The sequence below is a fragment of the Macrotis lagotis genome, chromosome X (assembly GCF_037893015.1).
Source record: "Macrotis lagotis isolate mMagLag1 chromosome X, bilby.v1.9.chrom.fasta, whole genome shotgun sequence".
NCBI classification, from domain to species: Eukaryota; Metazoa; Chordata; class Mammalia; order Peramelemorphia; family Peramelidae; genus Macrotis; species Macrotis lagotis.
Window position 1 is genome coordinate 702800824 of NC_133666.1, and position 23054 is coordinate 702823877.

General features: G+C 43.0%; 1 protein-coding gene across 2 annotated transcripts; it reads right to left on the minus strand.

The window, feature by feature from the left end:
• Nucleotides 1–1360: 1360 nt before the first annotated feature.
• Nucleotides 1361–15947, minus strand: LOC141497100 (uncharacterized). 2 transcript variants are annotated; one of them, XM_074199693.1, is made up of 5 exons: nt 15861–15947; nt 15450–15501; nt 14765–14891; nt 14132–14227; nt 1361–8192 (listed from the first exon to the last, which is right to left on the minus strand). In XM_074199693.1, exons 2-5 carry the CDS (start codon nt 15465–15467, stop codon nt 6064–6066), a joined length of 2370 nt encoding a protein of 789 aa, XP_074055794.1. In that variant the 5' UTR covers nt 15468–15501; nt 15861–15947; the 3' UTR covers nt 1361–6063. The 2 variants fall into 2 exon arrangements, with proteins under 2 accessions (XP_074055794.1, XP_074055795.1); XM_074199694.1 differs by lacking the exons at nt 15450–15501; nt 15861–15947 and adding an exon at nt 15056–15108.
• Nucleotides 15948–23054: the final 7107 nt, after the last annotated feature.

The window sequence follows — 23054 nt, forward strand, 5'->3', positions numbered from 1 at the left end:
TATTGGGATAAAAACTCCCTCTTTGATAAAAACTGCTGGGATAATTGGAAGTTAGTATGGAAGAAACTTAGAGTAGACCAACACCTCACACCCTTTACCAAGATAAGATCCAAATGGTTACAGGACATAGACATAAAAAACAATACCATAAGCAAATTAGAAGATCAAGGACTAGTCTACCTGTCAGATCTATGGAAAGGGGAGCAGTTTATGACTTAATGAAGAGTTGGAGAACATCACCAAAACCCAATTAGATGATTTCGATTACATTAAATTAAAAAGCTTTTGCACAGATAAAACCAATGTAACCAAGATCAAAAGAAATGTAGTAAATCAGGAAACAATCTTTACAACTAATGATTCTGACAAAGAACTCATTTCTAAAATATACAGAGAACTGAGTCATATTTTTAAAACAAAAAGCCATTCCCCAATTGACAAATAGTCAAAGGATATGCAAAGGCAATTTACAGATGAGGAGATCAAAGCAATCCATAGCCATATGAAAAAATGCTCTAAATTGTTAATTATTAGAGAAATGCAAATTAAAGCTTCTCTGAGGTACCACCTCACACCTCTCAGATTGGCCAATATGACCAGAAAGGATAATGATCATTGTTGGAAGGGTTTTGGGAAATCTAGGACACTATTACACTGTTGGTGGAACTGTGAACTCATCCAACCCTTCTGGAGAGCTATTTGGAACTATGCCCAAAGGGCAACAAAAATGTACGTACACTTTGACCCAGCAATACCACTACTGGGTCTATACCCTCAAGAGATGATGGAAAAGGGTAAAAACATTACTTGTACAAAAACATTTATAGCAGCCCTGTTTGTGGTGGCAAAGAACTGGAAATCAAGTAAATGTCCTTCAATTGGGGGATGGCTTAGCAAACTGTGGTATATGTATGTCATGGAACACTATTGTTCTATTAGAAACCAGGAGGGAAGGGATTTCAGGGAAGCCTGGAGGGATTTGCATGAACTGATGCTGAGTGAGATGAGCAGAACCAGAAAAACACTGTCCACCCTAACAGCAACATGGGAGTGATGTTTAACCTTGAAGGACTTACTCATTCCATCAGTGCAACAATTGGGAACAATTTGGTGCTATCTGCAAAGGAGAGTACCATCTGTATCCAGATAAAGAGCCATGGAGTTTGAACAAAGTGCAAGGACTATTCCCTTTAATTTAGGAAAAAGCAGATATCTTATTGTCTGATCTTGTTACCTCTTAGACTTCCCTTCTCTTCCTTAAGGATATGATTTCTCTCTCATCACACCCAATTTAGATCAAGGTACAACATGGAAACAAAGTGAAGACTGACAGAGTGCTGTCCAGGGGTGGAGTGGGGGAGGGAAGCAATATTGGGGGAAAATTGTAAAACTCAAATAATATCTTTAATAAAAATAAATTAAAAAAATAATTTCTCAACTTGTTTGAATGATAATTTCTTCCATCAAAAAAATAGAGGAAGTAATAGAAATTGCTTCTGGGTCAAATTATCACAAACATGAGGAACTGCTAACTGAAGGAGAAATGATAGGACTCTTGGGGGGAAGGAGGGAACACTGCTCATGGGGTATAACAGAAGAGAGGAAAGTCAGATATAATCTGAGATTACCAACTATGATTTTGGGAGGTCAGATTTTAGAAAAATGATTATGTAAAATGATTATGTAAAATCTCATCTTCTAGGTGGCTAGGTGGTGCAGTAGATCGCCAACCCTGGAGTCAGGAGTACTCGAGTTCAAATCTGGCCTTAGACACTTAATAATGATCTAGCTGTGTGGCCTTGGGCAAGCCACTTAACCCTGTTGCCTTGCAAAAACTTAAAATCTCATCTCCTAAAGTACTGCAAGGAAAGACAGCTCAGGAAGGTCACAAAGCAAACAAGAATGAAAATCTGAAAATGGGAAAAACAATTCCAATAAAAAAAGCAGAATGATTTAAAAGAAATGATATGGATTTCACGGAGAGCTCACTAAGCACCTAATTTTATTTTTTTTTATGTTTTTGCAAGGCAAATGGGGTTAAGTGGCTTGCCCAAGGCCACACAGCTAGGTAATTAAGTGTCTGAGGCCACATTTGAACCCATGAACTCCTGACTCCAGGGCTGGTGCTCTATCCACTGCACCACCTAGCTGTCTGTAAGCACCTAATTTTAAAAGGAAATGATGAATACACAGAAAGCTAGGGAACAGAGAATGTGATCCTGGGAAGCTCAGAATAACTGAGTATGGCAATAACTGCTAAGAACAAGACCAAGGATCTCTTAGGGTCAGTTGTAGAAAAGTGGCAGACCAAATAAAGAGCCATCCACTGGTTAAATGAGACAAAAAAATGAAATTACACAATTCACATTTTATTTGGTCTAGCAAGGAAAATTGCCTTTGGACTGAAAAAGACATGAGAAAAAAATCCACTGTAAAGATGGAAGCTATGTTGGGAGTTTTAAAAAAAACTCAGTGCTATTCTTTGTCTTTTGTGGGCATGAGCGATTGGGGTGGGGGATAATGGTGTTAAATGACTTGCTCAAAGTCATCATCAATGCTATTCTTGAGTTTAAGTTACATGCCTAACAACTGAAAAAAAATAGCAAAGCTGATCAAAGATGGAAATTATCAGCAGGAGATTGTGGGCCTGTGATAGGCACACAATGACATTGTTGGTAGGGCTATAAATTGGTCCAACCATCTTAGAAAACAAAGTAGAATAGTATGAGAATGTGAGAATGATATGACTTGGATGGTTGGACTCAAAGATGCTTCTTAAATTAATGGTTTATGATGGCACAAGTTTCCAATGGAGGCAATGATACTTGCTCCTATACTGCTTAACATTTTTATCAGTGGCAAAAGTAAAAGCATAGATGGTAAACCTATCAAATTTTCAGATGACACAAAATAGAGATAGCCAACACTTAGATCAAAGGATTGAATCTAATTAAAGCAATTCAATATATAAAATTCCTTTACTTTAAAACAAAAGAATAAACTTCACCAGTGGAAAAGGGAGCAAACAATCATTGTTTTGAAAAGATTGGGATGCCTCCATGTACTTCAAGTTCAATGAGTTGGCAGTGTAAAATTGTAGCCAAAAAATGGAAGTAAAATGAGACTGCCCCTATGAGAACTTCAAACCACTGTGGAGGGCAGCTGGGTGGCTCAATGGATGGAGCACTGGCCTTGGAATCAGGAGTACCTGAGTTCAAATCCAGCCTCAGACACTTAATAGTTACCTAGTTGTGTGACCTTGGGCAAGTCACTTAACCCCACTGCCTTGTTAAAAAAAAAAGACCACTGTGGAGACAGTGGTCTCACTGTACCCCCAGTCAGACTAGAAGAATGGATATGGATCATAGCATCCCAGTTTAGGAAGGAAATTACTAAGCCAATTGGGTAACATAGATGTTTTAGAATCATTTCTTGAGTATGTTATAGAGTTGTCAAGCACATGGCTCACAATACTCTTAAGTGTTCCAAATCAGATTGAAAGGTAAATGAGAAACACTTAGAATAAAATTACAACAAAACCATAAATAATATTAATATGTGGCTTTTAAATTAACTTACAGCCTACAGGGATCTTTATGGCTTAGAGATCCTTGTTTCTATTTGAGTATGATACCACTTTGGAGGATTTCTTTTTTAGGCAATGGGTTGGACTAAAAAGCCACTAAAGTTGATTACAATTCAGAAAACCTGGGATTCTGTGAAAGATTAGTCTTTAGTATCAGATATTTTGAAGACAAAAAGAAGGATGAATATTGAAACAAGACTCATTCTATTTCAAGTCAGTAGTGGGGGGTAGCTAGGTGGCGTAGTGTGGATAGAGCACCAGCCCTGGAGTCAGGAGGATCTGAGTTCAAATTCGGTCTCAAATACCTAATAATTGCTTAGCTGTGTGACCTTGAACAAGTCTCTTAACCCCATTGCCTTGCAAAATCCAAAAAGAAAAAAGAAAAAGTCAGTAGTGATATTTCAGAGTTAATTACAGTTGAAGACTAGAAGCAGAAATCTAACTGAAAAGCACTGAGGAAATGTTACATGGTGGTGAAATGGAAATGGGTTTAAACATTGTTTTTTATTAAGTTGGCAGTGAAGAGAAAAATAGAGCCAAGGGGACTTAACTAGATAGGATAAAATGCTTTTTTAAAGTATTGCGTAAGGGGTGGCTATGTGGCGCAGTGGATAAAAGCACCAGCTTTGGAGTCAGGAGTACCTGCATTCAAATCTGGTCTCAGACACTTAATAATTACCTAGCTGTGTGGCCTTGGGCAAGCCACTTAACCCCATTTGCCTTGCAAAAATTTAAAAAAAAAACACACAAAAAGGTATTGCATAGACCAGGGTGTTTAGGTAGGCAGCAGAGAAGCAAGATTTGAGGGACTGAATATGAAGGATTGGGGGAAAGGGTAGGATTACTGGAGTGAAGTCTTAAAGTAGACATTAGGAGATAGAACTGAAATTGAGAGAAATTAGCTTTAAGCTAATTTAAGTAGAGAAATGTTTTCTATGAAAAATAGTAGACAGTGAATGAATATTGCTGCTGAGAACTGGGAATGAACTCCAATTGCAATGTCAGCATTTTCTTTGACTTACAAACTTAGCACAAATATCAGTACAACTAGGCTGGCTTTACAACTACTAATATTCTTTAAAAATGAATTTCAGGGAGGGGCAGCTAGGTAGTGTAGAGGATAAAGCACCACCCCTGGAGTCAGGAGTACCTAGGTTCAAATCTGGTCTCAGACACTTAATAATTACCTAGCTGTGTGGCCTTGGGCAAGACACTTAACCCCATTTGCCTTACAAAAAAAAAAAAAATCTAAAAAAATTTTTAAAAAAAGAATTTCAAAGCATGAAATGACAGTCTTTTAATTACTCCCCTTCAAGTCTCTTGAAAAACTCTCAATTCATTTTTTTCCCCTCATGCTGCTGTAGTCACAATATAATTGTTTCTCTGGTCACTGGTTTGATTGTTCTTTTTTTTTAATTTCAGAGAACTTTCCAGATTTTTGTCATATTCCTCAAATTTGTTTCTCCCAATCATATTCTAATATTCCATTAAATTCAAGGAATTTAATTGAATGATTATTTGTAACTTGTCCCCTATAACTGGACATTTTTCTTCCATTTTTTTATTACAAATGTTATGTAAAGTTTTAAACAATTTTGTTTCTGATAACACCAAAAAAAAATGGGGGCAATAGAAAGGTTAGCACTCAAAAACTTGACTTGGTGTGAACTAGAGTTGCAACTGTAGTAGTGTAACACATCAAAAGTTTTAATTAGGTTCAGGGATAGGAATGGGGCTAGGATGCTTGTGATTGTAGGTGAGGATAGCAGGAAACCCCATTGGCTTAGGGGAGAAGGGGGTTGCAGGGGACTAACACAGGAATACTCTCTGCAGAGCCCCCCAGGCACTGTTTACATCAGGAGATAAGGAATTTATAGAAGGAATGGGAAAAGGGGGTGGCTTGGAGTATTTGGCCTCAGATGGACAAGAATTGCTTTAATGATATTTTCTCAGACTCAAATCACCATTTACCTATGGAGATAAGGAAGGGAGGCACCTAGGGGTTTGAGAGGAAATAGCTTGAACCAACTACTAAAGGGAATTAATATGTGTCTGCTTCATCTACACCACGGATCTTTTAACCTGAGGTCCCCAAACTATTTAAAAAACATTTTCATAATTTTCATAACTGTATTCCAATATAATTCATTTCATTCACAATTACACATGTTATGCATTTATTAAAAAACACTGTTCTAAGAAGTCCATAGACTTTGGTAGATTACCAAAGTGGTCCAAGACAAAAGAAGTGAAGAACCTCTGATTCCACATTTAGTTTGACTTCTTTGTTCAGTACAGAATTGTAGCTCTCACTGAAATCCTTTTCCCATTCATTCTATTCATAAGCTTCTCTTCAGTAAGAATTAACCTGATGGTCAGTGACAACACCATGGTTGAAGAGCTTTGCTCATTCATCAGGTTCTTTTCTCCTGTATGAAATGAGGTATTTACTCTGGAGGCTAGCTTTCCTTCAATCATTATTCATAAAGTTTCTCTCCAGTTTGGATTCTCCATTGTTGAGTAAGTTGTGAACTACGATGAAAAGGCTCCATGTGTTCAAAAGGCTTCCCTCCTGCACGAATATTCTGATGTTCAATAAGTCCTGTGCTCCATCGAAAGGTTTTCCCACATTCATAAGGTCTCTCTCCAGTATGAATTGTCTGATGTTGAGTAAGCTGTGAGCTCTGGGGGAAGGACTTTCCACATTCATTGCACTCATAAGATTTCTTTCCAGTATGAATCAACTGATGTCGAGTAAGGTGTGATCTATGGCGGAAGGCTTTGCCACATTCATTACATTCATAGGGTTTATCTCCAGTATGAAGTCTCTGATGTTCCATAAGTCCTTTGCTCAATCGGAAGGCCTTTCCACATTCATTACATTTATAAGGTTTCTCTCCAGTGTGAATTGTCTGATGCACAGCAAGTTGTGTCCCCAAGCGGAAGGCTTTTCCACATTCACTACATTCATAAGGTTTCTCCCCAGTATGTATTCTCTTATGACGAGTCAGCTGTGAGCTTTGGGGGAAGGCCTTTCCACATTTATTACATTCATAAGGTTTCTCCCCTGTATGAATGATCTGATGCTGAGTAAGTTGTGAACTCTGGCAGAAGACTTTTCCACATTCATTACATTTGTAAGGTTTTCCTCCAGCATGAATTATCTGATGTTGAGTAAGTTGTGAGCTCTGGGGGAAGGACTTCCCACATTCATTGCATTCATAAGGTTTCTTTCCAGTATGTATCATCTGATGTCTAGTAAGTTGTGAGCTGTGGCGGAAGGCCTTCCCACATTCACCACATTCATAAGGTTTATCTCCAGTATGAAGTCTCTGATGCTCCATAAGACCTGTGCTCAGGCGGAAGGCCTTCCCACATTCATTACATTTGTAAGGTTTCTCTCCAGTATGAATTGTCTGATGCTGAGTGAGCTGTGAACTCTGTCGGAAGGCTTTCCCACACTCATTACATTTATAAGGTTTCTCTCCAGTATGAATTGTCTGATGTACAGTAAGTTCTGTGCTTCGTGCAAAGGCTTTCCCACATTCATTACATTCATAAGGTTTCTCTCCAGTGTGTATTCTATGATGTCGAATGAGTTGTGAGCTATCACGGAAAGCCTTTCCACATTCATTACATTTATAAGGTTTTTCTCCTGTATGAATTGTCTGATGTTGAGTAAGTCCTTTTCTCTGGCGGAAGGCCTTTCCACATTCATTACATTCATAAGGTTTATCTCCTGTATGAATTGTCTGATGTCGACTAAGTCCTGTTCTCTGACGAAAAGCTTTCCCACATTCGTGACATTCATAAGGTTTCTCTCCTGTATGAATTCTCTGATGCTGAGTAAGTCCTGTTCTCTGGCAGAAGGCCTTCCCACATTCCTTACATTCATAAGGTTTCTCTCCTGTATGAATTCTCTGGTGTCGAGTAAGCTTTGAGCTCTGGGGAAAGGCCTTCCCACATTCATTACATTCATAAGGTTTTTCTCCAGTATGGATTCTTTGATGCTCAATAAGTCTTGTGCTCAGACGGAAGGCCTTTCCACATTCATTACATTCATAAGGTTTCTCCCCAGTATGGATTCTCTGATGTAGAATAAGATGTGTGCTCTGTCGGAAGACCTTTCCACAATCATTACATATATAAGATTTCTTCTCTCCAGCAAGCATTCGATGATTTTCAATAAGGTCGGAATTATAACTAAAGGACTTCCCACATTCTTTAAATTTAGAAAGTATTTTCTTTGATGAGAATCTATTGCATTTTCTTAAGTCTGAATACAGTCTGAAGCTCTTCCTATGTGTACTACATTTATCCAGATTCTTGCCTATGGATACTCGTTGCTGTGAGAAAAGGACTGGACCTAGACTAAAACTTTTGCTATATTTATTATATTCATGGCCTCTCACCTTATTGGGAGGTTTGATATTTACTTGTTTGGTACATGTTTCCTCACTGCTCTGCTGCATGTCTAACCATTCCCAGGCTTCTCCCAACTTGGAAGCACAGGAACTATTCCTTGTGGGTCTTTCCCCAGATGACTCTTCCAGAGAGAGGACCAGCTTTGGGGCTGATTCCTTGACTTCATGCCTTGTCTCCCAATCTGAAAGAAATAAAAGCTGTAAATAGCTACTCTATCCTCTGTTATTCCAAAAAAAAAGTTTTTTCAACTACATGTAAAAGCTATTTTTAACATTTTTTTAAGTTTTGAATTCTAAATTCTATTCCTCTCTCCTATCCTTCTCTTAGAGAAAGGAAGCAACCTGCTATAGCTTATAAATGTGCAATCACATAGAACATATTTCTATACTACTCTCCTGGTTTTTGCATAATCCCTTAAAATATTTAAAAGAAGTAAAGAAAACCAAACTTATGCTTAATTGTGGTTATAAAAGGGTCTCACATACCTAAAAATGTGGTATCACATATTTTATGAACCCCAAGTATAGTGTTTATACCTTGATGTTAGTGGTTGTCCATTAGTTATGACATATTACAATAAGACTGAAAAATCAGACTGATACACCAAGGAATCACTGGCAATACACAGAAAACTCAATCTGCTTCTTCCATGATTATAAAAGACAATGGGTGGGGTGGCTAGGTGGCGCAGTGGATAGAGCACTGGCCCTGGAGTCAGGAGTACCCGAGTTCAAATCCGGCCTCAGACACTTAATAATTACCTAGCTGTGTGGCCTTGGGCAAGTCACTTAACCCCATTGCCTTGCAAAAAAAAAAAAACTAAAAAAAAGAGAAAATACATACTTGTTGAAAAATTACAAATGATTCAGAGCAGCTAGGTGGCACAGTAGATAGAGTACTGACCCTGGAATCAGGAGGAGGAACTGAGTTCAAATCCAGACACAGACACTTAATAATTACCTAGGGGTTGTGGTGGTTTAGATTTAAAGTAAATCTTTGTCAGGGAATGGGATAGTTTAGATTTTTTTAATGAATTTCCCCCCAGGATTTGTAAAAGGTGAGCTCCAGCAGTAGTAGGATACCTGTGGGATCCCCCCTTGGATAGACTTTTGGTAGCATAGTACCAGGAAATACTCCCAGTAATTATGGAAATGACTAAAGAGCATACAATTGAATTACATGGCATCTGACATAAATCTACAGATTTAACTGGTGATTTGTGTTTGTTCTAATTGTTATTTTTATTATTGAAAATTTAAAAAAATTTAAAAGACTAGCAAGTATGTGTTTGTATTATTCTTTTTGTTTTTCCAGAAATATCTTTGCTTTGTGTCATGTTTAGTGTTTATGGATTCTATTACCTCAAAAGATTTTTAAACAGAAAATGTAGCCAGACCAAAAAAAAATTTTAAAGGCTATTTACTTTAGAATGCTTGGAAAGATGAAGTTTCCTATTTGAAGCAGATGTCCCCATTAGCAGAACTACCTCCCACTTTAGGTATTTAGCGGGAGAGTGGATTAAAAAGAAAAAACCTGTATACTTTTTTTTCCTGTCATTTCAACCTTGGCCATATTACAAATTCAGAAACAAAGTCAGCTAATTAAAGTTCGTAGAATTGCTAAACACCATCTTGGTAGATTTTAGAACTTCAGAGATTAATCATTTTTCACTTAGTACCATTTGCTGAAATAGCAAGTTTGGGGATTTGAAAGTAACCCCAGAATGAAGAAAAATTAAAACAAAACTGGGGTTTACAGTTTAAATTTAATCAGACTTAACCTTTCCTTAACCATGAAAAGAGAAAATTGCTTAAATCAGGGACTCTGAGTCCCCCCCAATCTCAGCTCATAAATCCTTGTCCCCTGACCCTGTTATGCCCTTTAATCTCAGATCAAGTTCCCCCCCCAAAAAAGTACTAGAAAAACATACTGGAAAAATGCAGGGAAACCTGAGTTACATTCCCATCCCAGAAACTTGTTAGCTGTGTGACCTTAAATTATTTTATCTGTTTGTCTGTTTCTTGACCCATAAAATGAAAAATAATAATAGGACTCATCTCCCATGGTTGTGAAGATCAAAAGATATTATGACTGTGAAGTGAATAACACAATGCCTGGAATATGGTAAGCATTTTATGTTGATTATAATTGCTTTTTATCACTATTATTATTATTGCCATTACTTCTTCAATTGAATGTAAATAACTCCATACCTGATCACCCTAAAGTGAGTTTTAGATGTTATTAGTATAAAATATCAAAGGTAATTAGATTAATGATTTTAATATGGGATTAGTTTGGGAATTCATTGAGCTGAACTGTTGCCATCTAATTAGTATAAACTTTGTTTCATGTTTTAAATACATGATATTAAGTATGTTATTAGTGTTTCTAAATTCTCCTATATTATGAAATTTGGAGAGACCGGGGCTATTAGGTTATCAATTGAGTTGTTAAAAGAATGTGATTTTTTTAGGTTTTTGCAAGGCAAATGGGATTAATTCGCTTGCCCAAGGCCACAAAGCTAAGTAATTATTAAGTGTCTGAGGCCGGATTTGAACTCAGGTCCTCCTGACTCCAGGGCTGGTGCTCTATCCACTGTATCACCTAGCCACCCCTAGAATGAGATTTTTAAAAGATAGATGTTTGAAAATGTAAATATTAAAGATGAGTATATTTTGGTTTAAAAATAGATAAGTTTACTAAGGAGTGAGCTTTCATTTAGAACTTTCTGGTTGTCACTTGTGAAAATTATGAAAATGTACAGGGTGGCTTAAAAATGTAATCAATATATTAATATGAATCAATTATCAGGAATTTGCAATGTCTAAAACCCCAGAATGTGGTTAGTTTTAATTTGTAAGAGATAAATTAAATACTCTTAGGGAAACATGAGGAAATTAATAATATTCAAACTCTAAACTGGGATGAGAGAAATTTTGCTATCTGAAGTAAAAATTTTTGGGACTATAATTTACTATGAGTTTGATTTTTATGAAGCCAAGAGCAGGAAATGACAGTGCTACAGGTGGAAAAAGTTTTGGAGATTAGCTTGGCATGTTCTAAGGTAGGAACCCCTTGATTTTATTTTCCCATTGTGCTATTCCTTTCTGAATAGAGAATTACCTCACCTGGTTAATCCTGTGACAGTGAGATTGGCTATCACATACAACCCACATAGGGTCAGTCTGTGCCCAGGAAGGGATAAGTCTTGACACTGTTATAACTATCTCCCTCCTTTCCTTTCATAGCAAATTTCTATAATCCATAATCATGGGAGGTGAGCAATAAAAGTTTTGTTAAGTTCAATACTAAATTTGCTAATGAATATTGTGCTGGAACATCTCTGAATTACTATAATAGGATGATATCCTCCTAAATGAAGACTTACACGAAGTAATAAGACAAAGAAGTTTTTTAATTAAATTAGACTATTGTCTCTAAGAACTACATATACATTTTTTTTTTTAGATTTTTGCAAGGCAAATGGGGTTAAGTGGCTTGCCTAAGGCCACACAGGTAGGTAATTATTAAATGTCTGAGACCAGATTTGAACCCAGGTACTCCTGACTCCAGGGCCGGTGCTTTATCCACTGCACCACCTAGCCGCCCCAGATATACGTATTTTTTTGACTGGCTTCCAAATGTTATCTAGGATAAGTTCAGGCTTTGGTTAGCTTTTAGTATTATGTTATTAGAACTGGATTAAGGATTTTACATATAAAATTGCATTGATAATTATAAAGAAAGTGAAATTATTTCCCCCTTTTAAGATGTTTGTCTAAACAAGACAAGGGATCATTTTACAATTTAGACCTTCATAAATTTTGAGTGGTACAGTGGGATAGAGCAATGGCCTTGAAGTCAAGAGTACAGGAGTTCGAATCCAGTCTTAAGACACTTGTTTCTTATTAGCTATGTGACCTTGGATAAGTCATTTAACTCTGATTTGCCTCACATCCAGGGTCATCTTCAATCATCCTGATTCATATCTGGCCACTGAATCCAGATGGCTCTGGAGAAGAAAGTGAGGCTGGTGACTCAGCACAGTCCTCCTCATTCAAATCCAATTCCCATGCTTGTCATAGCTTCACTTCTCTGATGTCATGATCTTCAAGAATAAAGGACCAGGGACAGCTAGGTGGTGCAGTGGATACAGCGCCAACCCTAGAGTCAGGAGGACCTGAGTTCAAATCCGGCCACAGACACTTAAGTCACCTAACCCCACTGCCTTAAATAAATAAAATTAAAAAAAGAAGAATGAAGGACCAACATCAAGCTTCTATGTATTTGTTTACTTTTTTATTTAAGGCAATGGGGCTAAGTGGTTTGCCCAAGGTCACACAGCTAGGTAATTATTAAGTGTCTGAGGCTGAATTTGAAGTCCTCCTGACTCCAGGTCCAATACTCTATCCATTGCACCACCTAGCTGCCCCAACATCAAGCTTCTTAACACAAGGTGTTTCATCACAATTATTCATCTCAGGCAATCTATAACTTACCTGAAAACTGGCTCTATACTGAAAAATAAGTTACTGTTTCCATGTTCCTTTGACTGTTTGCAGACTCTTGGAAGGAGGGGGATGCCTATTTTCTTGAATTCAGGGAACTGTACCTGGTCACTTGGAAGGTACCTAATCTTTCATCCAATTAGAAATCAAATGAGCTGGGCAGCTAGGTGGTATAGTGGCTCTGAAGTCAGGAGAACTTGAGCTCAAACACTTAATAACCTCAGACATTCAAACACTTAATAACTGCCTAGCTGTGAGACCTTGGGCAAGTCACTTAACCCCATTGCCTTAAATAACATTTTTAAAAAAGAAATCAAATAAGCTAATATTGTAATTTTTCTCTTTAATTAATTGGTCTTATTTTTAAGGTATGAAAGTCTTATCTCCCCCTGTATTCAGGGTGCAGGTCTAAACTTAGATGATCAAATCTTTGTTCCCTCAGTCATTTGATTTTTCACTTCCCATGGAGTAGAGGAAGATTAGATTCTGAGGAGAGATAAAGTTAGAAGGGAAGAGGATCTGGGACAGATCCTTGGGGGAGACATCAATGTTTGTGGGGTCTGAGTTAGGGTTACATAGATCATGGACAATGACCCAGCAAAGGAGTATAGAAAAAGTGGTCAGACCTCAGAGAGGGGAAAGGAAACTCAATTAAACAAGGCAGGAGATAGTACTGAAGAGCTCCCGGTGTATGAAAAGCTGCAAAGGTTCAAGACCCTGGCTCTGCTCCTCCTACTCATGTGGCTGCGTCTTAGGAACTCATTTCCAGGCAGAGGAGGCTAGAGTAGATCCCCATCTGTACATGGAGGAAAGTTAGAAAGCCCAAGAGACTCAGCAACAAACCTGAGAATTATTTCTGCAAGAGGGGATGAAGGCCAGACACAAGATAATCCCATCAAAATGTCAGTCCTCTCTCCCATGAAAAGAACATGGGCATAACCTTCCCCCCATTCAGTCCCTGTGCTCTCATGGAGCAGGTCATAGGTTAGTGAGTCCTCCACAACAGCAAGCATTTAAAATACTGCAAACACTGCAAAAACCAGGGAGAGGGAGGGATTCAGATGGAGCAGCTGAGTGCAGTCAAAATCTTTTGAGAGAAGTTTTTCAGTACACATAGAGGAGTAAAAGCAGCCAAGTAGATGATATCCTTGAGGCCAAGGACCACCCCCCAAGAAGAATGGGGGCATTGGAAAAGGAAAGCACAACCTTTCCCTGCCAAAGTCTGAATAGCAGCCTTGCTTCGAACGGTAAAAGGTAAAACAACCCAAGGGTCTGATGTGAAGGGAGGCTGTGGCTGGACAACCCCCCTTCAGCACTGTCAGTTTTTATGAAAACCAAGGTCTGAACCATGAGGACCCCCCCCCCCCAGGGGAGCAGAAGGGAACAAACAGGACATTTCTGCCACTACTGGGATGAAGTAAGTATTCATAGTGAAAAAGAAAATGACTAGTCAGGCAGGTCAAGGAGAAGGTTTGCTCCCAAACTGGGGAAGAAGACCCATCCCCTGGAGGTCAGCAATGCCATATACTGAGGGGGAGAGGCAGGCTCTGCTCTTCTGGAGAATAGGTGACCCTTTGGGAACCACATCCAGCCAAGGACCAATACTCACCAGCACAGCCAACTGTGGGGCCACCTCCTTCTGGCTTCCAAGGTGCTTCCCCTTGCTCCAGCTGGGAGATCACAGCTGGCTTGGCAATGGTGAGACCTACTCAAGGGAAACAAGAAAAGGTTGGGCATGAAGAACCAATTAAGTCCTAGACCTGGCTTTCCTGGGAAAAGGGAACAAGGAAGCAGGACTGGAGGTTAAACAAAGGTCTTCTGAGATGTGTTCCCTGTTATATACAAGAGAAGGGGGAAGAGGGATCCTGGGAAGATTCTGAATCAAAACACAATTATGGGGGTGGCTAGGTGGCACAGTGGATAAAGTACCAGACCTGGAGTCAGGAGAACCTGGGTTCAAATCCAGTCTCAGACACTTAATGATGACCTAGCTGTGTGGCCTTGGGCAAGCCACTTAACCCCACTTGCCTTGCAAAAAAATAAAACCTAAAAAAAAAATTATGTTCCCGTGTCTCCTCCCTGTGGAGACGATGGAGCAGACAGCAGGAGGTGCATCCTTCAGGCCACAGGAGAGGGGCCGGGGCCCTGTGCTAGAACACAACAGGGCAACTCTGAAGACACTTGCCAGCTGCCCCCTCTGCCGGCCCACCCCCGGGTCCCCCGGGCAGCCTGTGATCCTCACCGAGGCAGACCAGGTTCTGGTAGTTCTCCAGCATCACCTCCTGGTACAGCTCCCTCTGGGCAGGGCCCAGCTGCCCCCACTCCTCGGGGGTGAAGTCCACGGCCACGTCCCAGAACGTCACCGACTCCTGAAAGACCCAAGGGCAGATGTGCTCGAGCTCCCCTCCTGTGTCTGGGGAAGGGCAGGGCCGATCTCCGAGGCCCTGCTGTGAGCTTCAGTGCAATCAGGCGGAAATCCCTTTCCTTCTCCGGTCTCTATGGGCCCCTGAGAGAGAGGGGGCGCCGTGCTCACCGCTGGCAGGAGGGGTGACTCTAGGAGGGGCACCGCGTGGCGCCCACCGGCCACCAGACTGGGCCGGCACAGCCGGGCTCGGGGCTCCCTCGGGTGGGAGGCCGCCAGCTGGCCCCGCCGGGCTCGGGGCTGCAAGGCCGGGCCTCAGACACGCCAGCGCCCGCCTGGGTCCCAGGAGCTGTAAAGCGGGGGTCGGTGCTGTGTCTGCCCGGGGTGGGGTGCCCGGGGTGGGGGTGCCCGGGGCGGGCCTCCCTCCCTCTCCTTCCTGATCCCCACTGGACCATCCGACCCCCTCCCCGCCTCAGGAGCCTGCCGCCGCCGGGGAGGGGGTCCCTGGGGCCCGCCACCTCCCTGCCCGGGCCCCCCGGGGCCCGCCCCCCACTCGGCCGCTCACCTGGGGCGGCGGGGCCATGCCCGGCTCGTCCGTCCGGCTCGGGGAGGAGGAGCTGCGGGAGAAAAGGCCGCGTGAGCGAGCCGGGGCCGGGCCGGGGGCCACGGACCGAGCCGAGGGCTCCGGGCCCGCGCCGCCTCCCGACCCGGGAGGAGCCACCTGGGGGGGCGGCGCGTGATTGGCTCGTGGACCGCGCCCCTCCACGAACAAGCCAATGGGGGCGCCCGTCGCGGAGGGGGCGGGCCACCAGGGCTCGGAAGCGGAGTGCGCATGCCCGGCTCGCGGGACGCGCCGCGCCGGCTCCTCCTCTCGGGACCAGCCTCCGCCCGAGCTTCGAAACCAAAAGGCGGGAATCCCGCGCCCCACGTACCGCTCCCCGCCCCCCAGAACCAGCGCCCCCCAGTCGCCACTCACCCCGGCCAGAGACACGGGGCTCGATCCCGACCCCCGCGGAGACAGTGGACGGAGCGGGGCTGAAGCGGACCCGAGCGCCCAAGTCGCAGAGAGAGGGCGGAAGTGGAAATGACGCAGGGCGCGCGGCCTCCTTCCTTGGCCCGAGAGCCGCGGGGGCCGTCTCTATGGCAACGGGGGCGGAGGTCGCGAGAGCGGTCCTGGGAGTTGTAGTCCAGTTGCCGCGGCCCAGGGGCGGCCTGTCCCCAGCTCGCCCCCCCCCCGCTGCCACCACGTGACTGTCCTGGCGGCGATGCCCGGTGACCCGCGACGCCCGGGGGCCCACGCGAGAGGCGTTTCCGGCCCCCCAAGGCCCGGCCGCCAGCTCTGCCCGATCCACCTTGTGTTGGTGAACGCCAGATGCCAGGGCTGGCGCAGCGGCAGCGCAGGGGGGACAGCCCGCGGCCCTTGCCCAGACTCTGGGCACACATGGGGCCGTCCCCGGTCGGTGCCCTGGCACACGAGCATCGCCCCTGACATGGGACCTCCAAGCCACCCGGCTAGGTCATTATTAAGTGTCTGAGGCTGGATTTGAACCCAGGTCCTCCTGACCTGAGGGCCAGGGCTCTACCCACTGCGCCACCTCGCTGCCCCTCAAAGCTTCATTCTTACAACACCTCTGGCAATTGGACCAGGCAACCAGGTGCTGGGAGTGAAGACCTGAGTTTGAATCCAAACTCAGATGTGTGACGCGAGCAAGTCACGTAACAGTATCTGCCTCAGTTTCCTCATCTGTAAGATGAGCTGGAGAGGAGATGCCAAACCACTACATTATCTTTGACAAGAAAACCCCAAGACTCAGAGGGGACTGAAAAAATCCCCAACCAGCAATGGACCTGCAGCCCCAGCTTGGAAACTTCCAGGACGGAGAGGGGCGGTAGAGAGAAGGGGGCGCATAGGGGAGACGCTCCTGAGGGGGAATTGAGGGCCTGGAAAGGCACCAGCGATGGGCCGGAGTGGGGAGAGTATGAGAGCCAGTGGGTATGGCAGTAAGTGCAAGCACTGTGCTTGCAGCTGGGGACAAGCACAGTAGCCCTTGTTATCCTTGTCCTCTAGAGGCAAAAATTCTGGTGAAGAGTTCTAGTAGGAAGTTTTCCCAGACATCCAGCACACACTGGCCTCTTTGAACCTCTGAGGCCAAGCCCCCGCCACGGGTTAGCCCTTCAGATGGTTGAAGACAGCTCTCTGTTGAGTCAAGTCGACAAATATTTCCTCCATGCCAACATGACCCCTGCTTTTAAGTGACCTTCAAATGAGGAAGATGCCAAGGCCCTGCGTGAGTCTCTTTGCTCCATTCTTAAGGCTCTCCGGCTTATCAGTGTCTTTACATTGTGGCTCCCAGAAGTGCCCACAATACTTCATGGAGGGCAGAGTTCCAACGAGGGCAGGGTACAATGAGCATCGCTTCCCTATTCCCCTCTTAACATACCCCAAGATGGCTCCCACATCACATTGTTGATAGTGAGCTTGTGGTCTACACAAATTCCATCTGTGGGGAGAAATAAATTAGTCCATTTGATTAAAATGCAAAGGCTGTGAAGGAATGGAGTAAGTACTATGCCTACAAAGGTAGGTCTGAGCCAAAGTGCAGAGGGCTTCCAATCCCAAACAAAGGCGTCTATATTTTATCTTTACAGGTGGTAAGGAATCATTGAAAGGTTTGGGGCAGGAAAGTGGCTTGAGCTTCAGAAATAGTACTTTGGGAACTGTGAAGGATGGATTGGGAACGCCATGAACAGTTAAGGTAGGGAAAACCATTAGGGGCTATTGGAATCGTTCAGGTGACAGGTGAAGAAGATCTGAATTTCAGTGACAGCCATATGAGCAACCAGAAGGGGACGTGAGAGAGACTGCAGTGGATAATTTGATGTTGCCATCGTGAATGAGGGTGAAAAGAGAGAGGTCACCAAAGTGTAAGTCTGGGCAACCAAAAGGATAATGGTGGCTTCGACAAAGAGAGCTTTGTGGGGGGGCAAAGAGATTTCGCATCAGGACACCAACTTCCCACCTGGGTAAATCCCATAGTCTTGTATTCCTTCCCACTTCAGATGCCATTTTTTGCATTAAAATGAATTATATGTAAATATGTTTCAAATCATTCTTAATTAGTTCTTTGCCTGATCAATGCATTAGACTAGTAGTTCAAACTGGTTGTCCAGTAGACATTTAAAATGAAACTTGTCCAAAACAGAGCTCACCATCTTTCCCCCTAAACCCTTCTCTGTTCCTGTAGAGAACACACAATGGGAATGATAGTCCTGCTAGTTCTTGTTGATATGGTTTAGAAATATTTTCTATGGCTGCAGTAACTTGTTGGGCCACTAGTTGCCATAGTGGATAGAGCGCTGGCCTTGGAATCAGGGGGACAGGAGTTCAACTCCAACCTCTGACACATAATATCTGGTCACCGGACCCAGAGGAGAAAGGAAGGTGACTTAGCCCAGCCCCACCCCCCACTCCAATTCATGTGCTCAGCATGGCCTCACCTCCCTGATGTTATGATCTTCGAGAATGAAGGACCAACATTATTATAACTTTCCTCCTTAACCCACCCTCCGCCAGAGAGAGAATTGGCAGACTGGTTCTTGTCCTTTGTTAGCAAAGACCAAAACAGCATCACTGTGTTAGATGCAAATTACAGTGTGTCGAACTGTGGTGATGAGATCAAGATGAGTTCACAATGTTCCACCACAGGTCAGGCACCAATAGTCCAGGTGAGCACCTGTCTGATTAATGGTTTTAGTTCTGATTTGCACCTACAGTAAGACATTCCAGAAGGGGAAAAACACAAAGTAATTTATTATTATGACAAAGGTCAAGTCACAGAAACCTTCTAAAAACAATAACCAATAATTCCTGGGAGGATTCTTAGTATAATAATTGCAATTAAGATACTGAAAGAGATAGGAAACATTACCAAAGTTATTCAAAGGAGATAGAAAATTTTTACCAAACAATCAAACAAATGACCAGGAAACTGACTCATGAAATAAAAGGCTAGGGAACCTCAAATTTCAGCTCCTTTCACAGTCCAAGAAACTGGCCAAGTTTGAGGAGGAATGTCCATGTTCCAAGTAATCAAAGAAAAATAGGGGTGCACTTACAGGACTGGCCAAGTTCCCAGTAAATATGCCCTCTTTATCAGGGACTGTTTAGGTTCCCAACTATACAAGTGTTTTACTACAAGGTCACCATGCCCCTGACTTGTTCTACTTTTGTAGGGACATGGAAGAGCTTCATTGATTAGTCATTCAACACCCAAGGTGGGTACTCTAAATTCACATATGTCACATTTCCTTTTAACTGCTTCCATTCTTCCTTGCTTGGGTGGTCCTGGGCCAGTGTTGGATCTTGCATGATCTATAAGTGGGGCGCACATTCTATGCATTGATGGTGAGTGGAACCTTTTTTGGAAGAATTGCCTTTCCAGGCCCTCAATTTCCCCTCAGGAACATCTCCCCTATATGCCCCCTTCGCTCTACCACCCCTCCTGGAAAAGCGTAGGATCCCCACCTGCTGAAGTAATCAGGCCATGGTTGGGTAAGCAGATGATTTTTAGGGCACCTTTTCTTGCCCCTTTCTCACACCAGGAGGTGAGCAGTGTGATCCTTAGAAGGCTGTTCAGAAACCCATGGCACTGCCGATTCCCACTACTGCTCCCAGTAAGGAGATGACCCTATGGCTTGGGCTGCTTGTGTGCAGGGTGTGACTGCAGCTCACGGTATATCTGCACCAGCTACTTCATCATTTGTCTGTCACCTCAGGACTTTGAGGAAAGGTAAAATATGAGTGATGTCTTTTGTTGTGTGCAGGTGCTGATACACTGGAAGCTTCATCACTTGCCTGTTGCCCCAGGACTTTGATATAGGAATGGTGATGTCTTTTGGTTTATACATAAATTGGATTTAAGTGAAGTAGAGTTGCCTGCAGTCCTTGGCCTGGCTCTTTCAAAGTAAGTCATCCCAGTTCAGGGGCAGGTAGGTGTTGAGGTGGATAGAACACCAGTCCCAGAGTCAGGAGGACTTGAGTTCAAATCCTCAGACACTTGATATTTACTAGCTCTGTGACCCTGGGCAAGTCACTTAATCCCATTGCCTCATAAAAACAAAAACAAAGTCAACACAGTCCAGTTGCAGGACAGAGTCAAGACAAGTGAGGATGGCTCTAGATGCAGTGGATGACCTTATTATCTTGGATATCTAACCAAGCACACAATCTCCCCAAGCACCCACTTCACCTGCCTACGTGGCCACTAGAAGTGTGTTCTCATCTGCCATTTCCACCAGTGAAAGACTTCACATGCTTGGGTTAACACTCCCATAACTCACTGACAGGTTTGAGGCCCCTCAGTTGCCCTCAGTCTATTTTAGCTTGCCTGCTGAAATGGTTTACTGGGCTGTGGCCACTGTGCATGCTATGACTTCTCAGAGCCACAGGTGAGAATTAAGTGGTTCAGGTGGACATCAGAGGTGTAATGTAGCCCTGAAAGGGGTGTGGCAGCCCTCACCATCAGAGATACTAGTCTTCCTTGATCACACCCTACACCCCAAAGGAGAAAGGGATGAAGGCAATGAAAAGAGTTCTAGTTTGTAGCATCTGTGAATTAGGGTTCAAAAACCACTGATGTCACTTACCTTCCCTGGTGTATACTCTGTCACCTGTAAAACGGCTTCCAAGATCCCTTCCAAGTGAGGAGCCAGAGCCCACCAAGCCTTAGGGTCTCTCTTCTACAGCGATAGGGGCCTCTTTCTCCCCAAGGACTTCCCAAATTTCCTCTTAGTCTGCATTTACTCATTTTTGATCTAAGTTGTAACTGCTGAGTGAAATGGAAACTCCTTGAGAAATAGGGGCTGTTATGTTTGTCTCCCCAGCTCCAAACACAGTGCTTTAAGGAAGTCCTTCAACTACTCACCCCATCCTGGCCTATCTCCTATGCCCTTCCAGGCCTCTCAATTTCACCTCAGTGGCATTTCCCCAATGTGCCCCCTTCTCTCTTCTACCCCAGCCCCTCAGCACCCAATAAGCCCACCAAGAGAGTTGGGGTGGGAGGGAAGAAAGAATCTGCCTGCCTCAGTCACTCCCCCTCCAATCCACCCTCCTTTCAGCCACCAGTGATTTTCCTAAAGTGACTACATTGGTGTTCTGAGTAATGATTTTGTGCTGCTGCCTTTCAACATTTTGATCTGCTCAGAGTTCCCTGAGTTTCCTTGTTCTCCTTGCTAAAAACTTTTGCTGTGCCATTTAGAAGATGCCACTAGTCTTTTAACTCTGGTTTTTCTAACAATTTATTCAATTCCATATTTCCACTTTTGATTATTTTTGTTAGCTTTATCCAAAACAGATAGGAATATTGGAGTCTCCTGTCACTACAATATGTAGCCTTTATCTTTATTGAAGCTATTTTCTCAGGTAGCACTTTTGCTGATTCTCTGGGATTTTCCAAGCAAATCATCAAATCATTAGCAAACAGGAATAGCTTACTTCCTTTTGACCTAGTCTTATTCCTTTAATTTCTTTTTCTTATCTTATTTCTGCTGCCAAATTTTCATAAATATTTAAATAATATTGGAGAGAGTGAACCCTTGTGCTTCATTTCTGTATTCAGGCCTAGCTATATTGGGTAAATCTAACAAAGACAAACAAAAGGGAAAATCTAAGTCTTCTTGTAGGTTAGATAATGTTTCCTTTATGAATTTGTATGCTATGGCATTAGGACATCCAGGTTTATTGCTGATATTGGTTTGTGTGCATGGTTCCTTTCAGCATGATATAGTCTCCTTTTCATCCTTTTTTTGAATATTTCTTTGTACGTAACAAAGAATGTAATACTTGCTTTTTTGGATTCACTTGATTCATGGTAAGTTTTTTTTCAAATCCCTGTTTTATTTTGTGAAAGTCTGTTTTCTAAATTATATTTGTTGTAAACAACACATTGTAGGGGATTTTCTTTCCTAGCTGCCCCAGGGTGTTGTTTTCTTATCCATTCTGTCATTTTTCATTTTATTGAATTGCTTAATTCATTGACATTTAAAGTTATAAGTTGGTACATGAACTGATGCCATGAATTGAGCAGAACCAGGAGATCACTGCATACATTAACAGCAGCTTTGTAAGATGATCAACCACCATGGAAGTGACTTCTCTCAGCATTCAGTGTTCAAGGACATCTTTCACAACATGAATAATATAGAATATATTTTTAAAACCCACTATACATGTACAATCTGTATCAAATTGTTTGTTGCCATGGGGAGGGTGAGGGGGAAGGAAGGGTGGTAGAACAATGTACAACTCAGTGGGTGGAGCCAAGATGGCAGAGTGAAGGCAGCATTTCCCAGAAACTCCTTCCCCAAAAAACTCCAAAAACTGTTAAATTATGACTCTAGCCAAAATTTAGAGGGGCAGAACCCACAGAAAGACTGATACATTTTCCCAGTCCAAGATAACTTAGAAGCTCTTTAGGAAAGGTGTGTTTCACCAGGATTGGTTGTTGGAAAAAGCCCTGGCCGCAGTACTGCTCAGCCCAGCCCAACCCAGGGATCACTGGGAACAGCTTGAAGGGGTGGTGAGAGAATTCTGCTACACCAGAATGAGTGTGGAGTGAGGAGCACTGGCCACAGAACCTGTAACGAGAATCAGGGGAAGCCAGCCTGCACCTCCAGAGCATAGCCCACATATGGTAAAGAGGTCAGGGGAGACTTCGGAAATCTCTCTGCTGTTTGCCCACACTGAGATCCAGGTTACAGTTTGGCCTTCCATACTAAAATAGCAGAGGCTCTCCTCACAGCTCCAGGGCATAGGGGAATGCCAGTGGTCATCTACATATCAAAGCATGGGCAAGAGAGCATAAAACATTGGAGGAATAGAGGTCCCAGTGTGGTGTCCCCCAAAAAAACCCCAAAGCCTTGGAAGTGCTGTAAATTAGTCTTAGGCTGAGGAAATGAGTAAACAACAGAAAAACAATCTGACCATAGAGAATTACTTTAGTCCCATGGAAGATCAGAACACATCCTCAGATGACAAAATTGAAGCTTCCACATACAAAACCTCCAAGAGAAATAGAAAATGGGCTCAGGCTATGGATGAGCTCAAAAAAGACTTTGAAAATCAATTAAGGGGGGCAGCTAGGTGGCATGGTGGATAGAGCATAGGACCTGA

What these genes read in the sequence shown, in the direction of transcription:
- LOC141497100 (XM_074199693.1), bottom strand. An exon ending in CCAGAACCTGGTCTGCCTCG is followed by an intron (nt 14,228 to 14,764) that starts GTGAGGATCACA and finishes TCCCTTGAGTAG; the next exon opens with GTCTCACCATTGCCAAGCCA. An exon ending in CCCCACAGTTGGCTGTGCTG is followed by an intron (nt 8,193 to 14,131) that starts GTGAGTATTGGT and finishes TATTTCTTTCAG; the next exon opens with ATTGGGAGACAAGGCATGAA.